Below are 10,675 nucleotides of genomic sequence, written 5' to 3' on the forward strand. Positions count from 1 at the left end.
CTTTGCATTTGTATACGGGTGCCTTTAGCAACTGGGTTCCCTCCTTTGCTCATGCTTATGGGGCACCCAATTCTCAGCCCAATAACTAGTTGGGTAGTCTTGGGTTTGGATAATTTTCAGCTTTGGCCCAAAAAAACTCAATATTAGGATTTAAAATATCATTATTTTAATAAGAAGCCGACCCCACTAGTGTAGTGGTAAGGAGTTTTGTCTCCACTCAACTAATCCTCGGTTCGAGACCTGGCATTGTAAAGAATTGTAAAATGTGCGTGAGTTTGCATCTCCCAAACTCTCTTTGCTGCTCATATATTGGCTTTGCTTATGGCCTCAAGTGAGATGCTCTAAATTATGATGGTATGAAATGGATTTCAAAGCCTGATATGTGGTGCTGATGTGAAAAAAAAAAAAAAAAAAAGGGCCATGGCCATTGGGCCATTGCAAAAGCAACAAAACAAAAGTTCACTGATGAGGGCTTGCTTTGTGGTCCATTCTTTGAACCCAAAGCTTTGGCCCAATCGAACTCAGATCATGGAGTGTTAAATTCTAACAAGAAAATTTTAAAACTTTCAATATAAAAAGGAATTTGATTTCTTCCTTATTGTAAAAAAGAAACAAGTTATTTAATTTAATTGGTAGTAAAATGAGTTTCTATTTTGATTTAACATGGATTCATTTTTTTTATAGTACAAGGCGATAGTCTATAAAGAGATTATTTCTCACACGTACACATAATTATGATATCATAATTTATTTCTCCATTATTTTGAGTAAATAAATCATAACATGTTATGATTTTAAATAATACAAATTTATAAATAAATCATCAATTTCTAATCCCAAATACGGATGGTCAATTTATAAGTTTGTATTAGGATATGGTGATTGATAAATAAAATTAAAAATTAACAACAACAAAAAAACTTCCAATTAAGGGTGTATATCGATTTGAAATCAATGAATTTTTATCAATCTAATCCAATTCAATTTTTTACTAGATTTGAGATTTTACAATATGATCCAATGTGTTCGGATGTCAGGATCCAATCCAATCCAATGTACATTGAATATGATTGAATTGGATGATTGAGTTTCTTGAAAACATGATAATCACATAGATAATAGTATGTAATTCAATCAGATAGAAAATACCATTAAGTATGTTCTAAATAAACATAAATAAATTTTAGAAAACAACACTACAACATGTAGTTCAACATTTAGAGTTCAAGTTCAATCCATTCCTTAAAAAAAAAACGCTAAAGTCAATCTAAAAACTTAGAAATCTATAATTTTTTTATGCTATATTAATATATTTTTCCAAAAAAAATATCAACAAAGTTGTGTTAGTGTGTTGATGTAAGTAAAACTTGAAAGGTGGTTTAGATTTGAACACTAGGAAAGACAAATATTTGCATCTATTTTTAAAAAGTTGGATTGATTCAGTTTAAATTGAATTTCAAACTCTAAATTCACTAACCAAACCAATCCAATCGATTTTTTATTTTTTGAATTCAATCAACTCCGCCAATACTATCAAAACCAATAAAATTAGATTAAATTAAATTGGATTAATCGGTTTTTACAAATTGGTGTGGATCTTGTACAACCGACTACCAATGGTTTCCATAACAGCTGATACTCACTCGCCCAATTTATTTCAATATTTTTTTTTTGAAAAAATTGAAGTTAAGAAATTCGAATATAAAAATCAGCAGATATAATAAGGGCACACACTTCCTTTATTCATTCTCATTTTCACAATCAATTCCCATCTTTTCGCTTTTTCCTTCTCATCTTTCCCTCCTCTTCGAGAGGGTTTTTATTTTTTTTATTTTTCCTTTTTTTTTGGTTTTTCAATATCGTTTTTTTTTTCATCTTCTTCCTCTCTTTTTCCTTGATTTAAAAAAATAAAAATAAAAAAATTCATCTTCGTCTTCGTGTGTCCCTGAAACCCTAACCCTAAAATTCCACAGCTGGTTATATAAAATCTCGGATTCTCCTGTGTCTCTTTGTGTTGTGTGAAGAAGAGGATGCAACAGCAGAGGCTCAAACAACAGCAAGCCATGATGCAGCAGTCGCTGTACCAACACCCTGCCATCTTAGCCGCTCCTCAGGTTCTTATTTTCCCCTTTCTCTCTCTGTTTGAATAATTTTGTAGTTTAATTATCGTCTACATGCCCATTTATTTTGTTGGAAATTTTTTATAGGTCAAAATTGATTTTTGATTTTAGTTAAACTGCAAAAATTCGAGATGTTTGACAAAATGTTGGTTTATTTCCATTGTTAATATGTATTTGCGGGCTTTTTTTGGTTGATCTGCGTATGATTTTCTTTTACGGTGATCCTAAGGATTGAATTTTTGGCAGAAATTTTGTAATTTTTTGGGGGTTCTTCTGGAATTATCTAAATTATTCCGCAGCTTATTTATCTTGTTGAAAGTGTTCGTGTTATGTTGTCTTCTTTTTGGATACTGTTTTTTATTATCCATGGAGGAATCACATTGTTACCTATAATATGACAAACTCTACTGTTCGGAAACTTGTAGGTTGTCCTGCTTGATATTGTTTCCTTGTTTTTTTAATCCATTATTCAACGAGGGCATATAAAGTTTGCATAATGAACAGAAGGAACAAGATCAGTTTTGGTTTGATTACCATTCACCCTTGAGCAAAAACCTTAGTTACTATTACATATAATGGTTCTATGTGCTTCATCCTATTAAAAAAAAAAATTAACGGGGTTGGTCTTTTTATGCTTTGGATATGTATTAAAGCTTATGTTAAGTCTCGGGAGAAATTGAAGATGAAGGGGATTGTTATTATATCATAGGTTTCCATCTTGTAGATTTATGCAATTGAAGACTGTGGTCTTCATTTTTTTGTTTCAACCATTTTGTTTGCATATGCATCTCGTTAAGTTTTTGTGAGGAGTGCAAATTCATTACTCTAGGTTTTTTTCTTCTTTTTTGCTTGTTTTTTTTTACATTTTTATTTTGCAGATAGAGCCTATCTTGAGTGGAAATCTGCCTCCTGGGTTTGATTCAAGTACATGCCGCAGTGTGTGAGTGTTGTATAGACATTTTCCTTTGTTCCTTTTTTGTTTATTTTATTTTCACATCTAGGTTTCTTTGAACTGACTGAAAATAATTGTTTTCTTGCATGCAAGTTTAGTTCATAAATATGTACTGAGTCCTTGTATGTTTTGACACACCTATCATGTAGGCAGACTACATTTCTCAATCATGCTATTGAATTGTATGATATAATATTTTAATTTGTGGGAAAATGCAGGTATGTTGGAAATATTCACCCACAGGTTACTGAACCCCTTCTTCAAGAAGTTTTCTCTAGTACTGGTCCGCTTGAAGGATGCAAGCTCATAAGAAAAGATAAGGTGGAGTTTATTTTTGCTATTTTGTTTGCCTTTCATTTGATGGGGAGGTTAGGACAGATGGTAGAACATCTTAGTGCCACCAAAGATTCCATCTGTTTGTTGTGTTAAGCCTTATAGCCCTCACCCACATTTATTTGGATTTTATTTTAGGATAAGCTGTAGCTTCATATGATTAAATTCTGATAAAGATTTTGGTAATCTGTATTAGTGATCTATTAGATGTTCCTTGGTGAACGTTCTACTTACATGTTAGCTCCATTGTCTTCTCTATGCAGTCATCCTATGGATTTGTTGACTACTTTGATCGTAGGTCAGCTGCTTATGCTATTGTGACTCTCAATGGCAGGCATCTGTAAGTATAAATCTTTACAGAATCATGGTTGGCTCTCTTTTTGGGGAATCCTTTGTCTCAATATGCTTCTTATTCAGGTTTGGGCAGCCAATCAAAGTTAATTGGGCATATGCAAGTAGTCAGAGGGAGGATACATCAGGTTTGTACATACATCAGTTTTCAGGGAGTGATGTGTTACTTTCAAAATTTTAATTTCTTATGCTATGTTATTTTGGCATGCAGGTCACTTTAATATTTTCGTTGGTGATCTTAGCCCTGAGGTTACTGATGCTACACTGTTTGCGTGCTTTTCTGTTTATTCAAGTTGTTCGTAAGCTCCATTTCCTTGCTTTTTTCTCGAACAATTCTTGTTTTCCGTTATTCTCTTGATGTATTTTGGTTTATTGGGATTTTTTAAAACAGACTCACCTGTTTTAACTTTAATATAATTTGACCTGATTTCTATCACAGAGATGCTAGGGTTATGTGGGATCAGAAAACTGGGCGTTCAAGGGGTTTTGGGTTTGTTTCTTTCAGAAGTCAGCAGGTACTAGAATTCTTAGGAATTCCTTTTTATAATTTTCTTTTTATTTTCCTTCTTGGTGGTTGGGGATCATTACATGATTGTGTCATTTATTTGTTCTTTGGTTCAGGATGCCCAAAGTGCGATAAATGACTTAAATGGTAAGACAGTGTCCATTGTTTATTTCCTTATACGTGTTGCTTAGATTTTTGTTAATTTAGGAGCAGTGCTGGATCTCTTGTAGCTGTTGGTTTGTTAACTCTCTAACTGTTAAGTTGATATCTCAGGAAAATGGCTTGGAAGTAGACAAATTCGGTGTAATTGGGCCACAAAAGGTGCTACTTCCAATGATGACAAGCAGAGTTCTGATTCTAAAAGTGTTGTAGAGCTGACAAATGGAACATCAGGTGAGCTACCCCATTATTGATGAAACAAGTTTTTTATAATTGTCTATGTAGTTAGTGGAAGTAAAATTGTTTCTGTCAAGTTGTCAACTTTTTTTTTCTTCATTGTCTGTATCATTTATTTGGATGGTTGGTGTGGCTCTTGTGATTGTTGTTGAATTGTTGTTAGAAATCTATGGATGATGATGCTTGATATATGATCCTCACTGTCCTCTCTTTTTGCCATATTTTTTTTCTCGTCACGTTGAGCTTGCAATTTTTGTGCTTTTCCCTTGCAGAAGATGGTCAGGAGAAGCCTAATGAAGATGCTCCAGAGAACAATCCTCAGTATACTACAGTTTATGTGGGCAATCTGGCTCCAGAGGCAAGGATTTTTTTTATTTTTTTATTTTTAAAACTCATACATTAATATGTTTGGTCATTTGTCAATCTTACTGTGTAGCTGGTTCAGTGTTGAAACTGGCAAACAAAACAATTCTATAACGTCATAGGTTAATTGGGTGTAGTGGTAAGATCTGTGGGCAATCAGCTCTGGTGAGCCTGGAACTCCTAAGTGGGCATAACAAATAATTGTATAAAATTTGTCAAATTTGCACAAGAAACAAAGAAAAATGTTTTAAATCTTATTTACTATTAATCTGCAGGTTACTTCAGTTGACCTCCATCGTCATTTCCATTCCCTTGGTGCTGGAACTATTGAAGATGTCCGCGTGCAACGAGATAAAGGTTTTGGGTTTGTGAGATACAGTACACATTCTGAAGCTGCTGTTGCTATCCAGTTGGGGAATGCTAGGTTTCTCTGTGGAAAACCAATTAAGGTATGCTATTGGTGAAGATTACAATTTAGTATAATCAACAACAATTGACTAAAAGAAGAAGCCATGTTGAAAAACTAATATATACACACAAAAATTTGTTTGTGACATTTATATTTTCTAATGATGATGTTGTCAAATGATCAATTGGCTTGATCATCCTATATTTTTCTTTTTTGGTTACAGTGTTCATGGGGTAGCAAGCCTACTCCACCAGGAACAAGCTCTACCCCCCTTCCGCCGCCAGCTGCAGCTCATATGCCAGGTTTCTCAGCCGCTGATCTTGCTGCCTATGAAAGACAAATGGCACTGAGCAAAATGGGTGGTGCACAAGCCCTCATGCTTCCGCAGGGTCAGCATGCTCTGAAGGCAGCCATGGGTATGGGTGCTGGAGCTAGTCAGGCGATATACGACGGTGGCTTCCAGAATGTAGCAACAACCCAGCAACTCATGTACTACCAGTAATGATCAGTTAGAAGACCCCCATTATACCTCAGCACTGAGGAATAAGTACTTGAGAAAACTTGTAGGATATGTAACCGTTTTTCAGTTTCTTTATTTATCTTTTTTTTTTTTTGGGGTTAGTTTTTCATTGGTTAGATTGGCGTATCTGTATCACTTATACCTGATATATGTATGGATACTGTGTTTTTCTTGTTTTTTTACTTCTGGGGGTTTATGATCTGACTCAGATAAAGCATAATCTTATTTGCAGCTTTATGACCTAACGACGGATTATATTTAAAGCTTGTTTTTGGGTCTCCTCAGGCATTTTCTAGCAATGTATTTTCGTCCACGGGTTGCTAACCATTTCCATCACCAGTAAAATGGTCCCAATGGACGACAGTGTCTTGATAGTTTCAAGAGCTCCGGTTGGTAGGACCACAAGATTTTTAGGACATGGGTGCTCTCTGTAGCTGGACAGTTCATTTTGGGGGGTCACTGTGTAATTCCCTTTAGGTTAAAGTCTTCAATGGGTCCGAACCGATCGATGAGAAAGCTTTAAATGCTCTTTTCAATCTATTCCATTACATATTGTACCAAGCACTATTTTGTAGAATCATTCCATTACTGTACGAAGCACTAGGCAGCACATTCGACAAAAAGATTTGTACCCCGTGTCCCCCGTTTAGAGATTACCAGATTTTGATCGTCACAAATTCAACAGATTTTGAGAAATGTTAAGAACAGTCGTCGTCTACAAACTCGAATGGATTAGAAATACGTTAACAAGAGGACATCAAAATTGAGTTAGGATTAAAGTTCAAACGCCACAACCCGCTGCAAATTACTGGCTGGAATGAGATTATTATCGCATGTTATTCTGGGCTAGTATCTAATTTAATTGGCTTAAATCTTACATGAAACGCTAAATCCAAGTGTAACTGAAGTCTAAGTATAGAATTGTTCTTTATTCTTAAAAAATGTTCCCGTTGTCATCACAGAATACAAAGGTCGATCGATTACAACTTATACCCAAAATTTTGCTTTTTTCTTTTTCTTACTTTTTTGGTTCATAGGTAAACAAAAAGCTGATAGTTCTCATCTATATGTATTTAGTGTAAAGCCGCCTATGTACTGACAGTGCTAAATAACAAGAATCCCAGTTGAGAAGATCTGATCTCTTGAACAAGATGACCCTGAAACTTCCACAGATCTTAAAGCTTCTGATCTGCACCGTTCTTTGCTCTCATCCATCATCATCTGCGTTGCTCTGCATTCTGTGCTGCAAAACGCACACTCTCCTCTGTAAACCACACAGAAAACATATATTAATCACAAACCCAACATCAACTTCAACAACAAAAAACAACATGGGTTGAACCAAACATTTACAATGAAACATAAACAAGAAAAAGTAATTGTGGTTCTACCTGTACATGTATATGTCTTTGCCATGGAGGTTTTTCTTGCACAAGTGGCATGAACTGAGAAAATCCGAGGTGGGAAAAACTGAAGCAAGATTGTTATCATTACATGTCTGCAAATCATCCCCTACATGGTGGTGCATGGAACTGGTATTGCAGTCACCTCCATCATAGTAAACCCTAGTGAAAGACTTGTTTTGTCCACGCTGAGTCACATAAGTATAATTCTCCAAGCTATCTTCCTCAAACTCCTGGAGACCCCTGGTTGAAAACCCATCACAGTTTTGAGCAGAGCTTACAGGAATTGGCTCTGATTGGTTCAGGTTTTGACCACAAACCGCATACTTGGGCAAAATCTCACGCCCATTATGGCTCGACTTTTCCAAGGCAGCAACTATGCCCAACCCAACACCACCAAGATCATAATTCTTCAACCCTCTGGGGCTAGAAGATTGCATCTTGAGGTCCAATGGACTTCTTGGGCTTGTCGTGCCCATGTCGAAGAAAAACCCGGCACGGTGGCCAGAAACTAGCAATTCCGACAGCTTCCCGATCATTGGAAATGGTCTCTTGCCAAACTTCAACATAAAAAATTTTGGGTTACCAAAATTGTTATGAAGCAAAATGAAATTGAAGCGGTTTGGAAATTGTCCCCTTGAGCTATTTTGCACAAAATGTGTGTTTTAGGGTCTTCGGTATATGAAGGAGGAGTGGGTAGGACTCAGCCCATGGTTTGGTTTGGAATTATATGGGTGATGATTGTTTTTCAAACACCCATGAAATCATTGAGTTGCTTTACTTTTTTTCTTTTCTTTTCTTTTTTCTTTTTTTAAATATAAAATTTATTACAAAACTGATTCCAATAAAGGTCACTTGTCAATAGGCCAATTTTTTTAGAAAATGTCCTTTTCCAATTATTGGGGCCACATGCTTAGGGGTGTGGCCCACCATAAGATTCCTTGGGCATTGTCACCGTTGGACTCGTCGCACGTGTCGACGATCCAAGGCTATTGGGCATGGCAATTATTACTAAACCACTAAAGAGTTATGTGAGCCCACTGAAAACTGAGGGCCCACTAATGGCAGTGAAAGTGATGCGGGCCTGGTTTCTTGTTTGCAACACTAAATGTCTAGACTACCCTTGCTTTGTGATATTCCCATCGAAGGACAAAAATACATTTTGTTTTGAGCATTAGCTGTCTTCTATGTTTTATATTCTTAAATTTTAATTGGGCAAGTAAAACGTGTAGCTTTCATTTCATGTGTAAATTTCGCATTTCTTTGAGAAGAAGTGCGGTGAGTATACACTTTGAATTAAAGTTACGAGCTAAAATATTTTCAATAATAAAGAAAATCTTCAAAGAAAAATTAATTTTATTATATCACAATTGAGTTCAATGAAGAATTAATTTATCGATATATAGAATTTAAAAGAAATTATCACCATTTCATAGGCTTATTATATTGTATGTATTTTACGGAAAAAATACGGTAACTTTTAGTATTATATTAATTATGATCTTAGTTATTACCGTCTCCAAGATATTTTAATCAAATAAATTATAATTTTGTCTTCAAATGTGTGCCAAGCTCCTGTGGTTGGGATTCTGAAAAATTAGTTAAGCTTTGAAATTTTTAAGGGATTTTTTTATTGAATTTTTTTTATGAGGTGAAATTATTTTATTTATATTTTGGATAATGAAGTAGGTTTGGGGAACACCAATAGAATTGTACTAGAAGAAAGGGAAAGGCTTACTATTATATTAACTAGGAGTCTAGGACAATAAACAATACTGGTGTGCGTAATTGTATGGAATGTCAGGCCCAATATGGGGATTTCATATTAGAGACGCTTTTGTCATAAGCGGAGAAAGCTCCAAAAACATCAATAAACCAGAGGGGGCCAGAAACCATAAGTGGCGGTCTGTGATTAGACGGCTCAGGTGGAGCCACGTGGAGCTGAAGTTGTGTATTATTGCCTGTGGCCGGAGTAAAACCGCAGTCGCCAGTCACGAAATTGACAATGACCTCAGAAACAATCATTTTTACAGGCGAGGCGAGGGCGTCAAGATGTTTGATAGCATTCAATTATTAATTACTATCCAAACCAAAAAATAAAAATAAAAGATTAATACACGCAATAGTGTAAGGGCATGTTCGGAAGAACTTTTGGAATGACTAAAAACAAATTTTTTTATTACTAAAAGCGCTTTTAATTGCATTTGACAAAGCAAGTTAGAAGTATTTATGAGTCATAAAAGTGTTTTTTAAAGAAGTATTTATGCCGTGCTTCTTTAGAAAGTGCTTATCGTAAAAATAGATCCAATGGGCCTAAATTACTCTAATTTGAGAATCGAACTTCCGTGTAAAGCGACGTAAACACTACCCCAGCAAACGTCTGCAACTTCAATTGTTTGTTTTTATTGTTGGTGTGAGATGCAAGATGTTGACCGCCACCAATTAGTTTTACTTTCACCTTAATGTTTGAAAGCGATCTAAACATTGTCTTTGTATGGACTTTGCCAATCTACTCTTGTACAGACAAATTGATCAACATCATCACCTCTCTTAACTGACCTAAAGTGTATGGATCACATCAGAGTCCGGGCAAGGCCCATTTTGATGAATGGTCCGGACTGATAGGCCCCAGGACGTGTAAGACCGTGCTGATAGTCTATGTTTTTCCTAAATAATGATTTCCAATTTATGCTTGATATAACAAACTAGAAACAGTTTAATCTTATAATTACATGTTCCAAAAACGAACAAATTCGAGACGAAATTGATGTACGGATTAACGTGAAGGATGATCCATGTTCAAGAAAAAAAAAGTGGAGGAAATCTGATGGATGTTTTGTGATAAAAACCATATTGCTTAATATAAAATAGAGTACGAATTTTATAACATAGACCTTTGTATATTGGTGTTCACATCACAAAGGGTTCCTTGTAAGTTGTACCTCGTACTAGTGTTCTAGTTCTATAAGGCTTCATATGGCTTTTTCATATACAAGATTTTAACTTTGTAGGTAGTTCTCGATTGTTGGAACCAACATGGGCTGTTTGATGGACACCATTTAACTGCTATTTCCTTAAAAGAATTGGGGGAATGCTAGCAACTTTCTCTCTAACCTTTTCTTTTGAATTTTTTCCCTTTTTTGCTTGATATGTGTCATTCTCCTTACACTTCAAACAATATCATTAGTATATTATACAAGTTAACTTTTACTTTCTAAGTTTATCCTTATTAAATGTATTCAATTTATCCAAAAAAAATTCACAAATTTCTTACCATCTTATTAAATTTCAAACGTCAATTATTTTTTTTAAAGAAAATGTCT

The 10,675-nt window shown here is 35.1% G+C and overlaps 2 protein-coding genes across 2 annotated transcripts; one reads left to right on the forward strand and one right to left on the reverse strand.

Annotated features, from left to right (window-relative positions):
* Positions 1–1,724: 1,724 nt before the first annotated feature.
* On the forward strand, positions 1,725–6,131 carry LOC103340614 (oligouridylate-binding protein 1-like). Its single transcript, XM_008244047.3, has 12 exons — positions 1,725–2,114; positions 2,999–3,060; positions 3,291–3,393; positions 3,669–3,745; positions 3,823–3,884; positions 3,968–4,055; positions 4,196–4,271; positions 4,378–4,408; positions 4,535–4,654; positions 4,930–5,015; positions 5,296–5,469; positions 5,653–6,131. The coding sequence occupies exons 1-12, from the start codon at positions 2,031–2,033 to the stop codon at positions 5,929–5,931; spliced, it is 1,242 nt and encodes a 413-aa protein (XP_008242269.1). The 5' UTR covers positions 1,725–2,030; the 3' UTR covers positions 5,932–6,131.
* A 717-nt stretch (positions 6,132–6,848) lies between these two features.
* Positions 6,849–7,926, reverse strand: LOC103340616 (senescence-associated family protein, putative (DUF581)). Its single transcript, XM_008244048.3, has 2 exons — positions 7,341–7,926; positions 6,849–7,213 (listed from the first exon to the last, which is right to left on the reverse strand). Exons 1-2 carry the CDS (start codon positions 7,919–7,921, stop codon positions 7,054–7,056), a joined length of 741 nt encoding a protein of 246 aa, XP_008242270.1. The 5' UTR covers positions 7,922–7,926; the 3' UTR covers positions 6,849–7,053.
* Positions 7,927–10,675: the final 2,749 nt, after the last annotated feature.

This window comes from Prunus mume, linkage group LG8, assembly GCF_029339155.1.
Source record: "Prunus mume cultivar Tortuosa linkage group LG8, ASM2933915v1, whole genome shotgun sequence".
Classification (NCBI taxonomy): domain Eukaryota; kingdom Viridiplantae; phylum Streptophyta; class Magnoliopsida; order Rosales; family Rosaceae; genus Prunus; species Prunus mume.

Excerpts from the sequence above, each read along its gene's own strand:
- LOC103340616 (XM_008244048.3), bottom strand. The coding sequence starts at position 7,921 with ATGTTGAAGTTTGGCAAGAGACCATTTCCAATGATCGGGAAGCTGTCG. Across the intron at positions 7,214-7,340 it reads AAAGACATATACATGTACAG|AGGAGAGTGTGCGTTTTGCA; the intron begins GTAGAACCACAA and ends TGTGGTTTACAG.
- LOC103340614 (XM_008244047.3), top strand. The coding sequence starts at position 2,031 with ATGCAACAGCAGAGGCTCAAACAACAGCAAGCCATGATGCAGCAGTCG. Across the intron at positions 3,885-3,967 it reads TCAGAGGGAGGATACATCAG|GTCACTTTAATATTTTCGTT; the intron begins GTTTGTACATAC and ends TTTGGCATGCAG. Across the intron at positions 5,016-5,295 it reads TGGGCAATCTGGCTCCAGAG|GTTACTTCAGTTGACCTCCA; the intron begins GCAAGGATTTTT and ends ATTAATCTGCAG.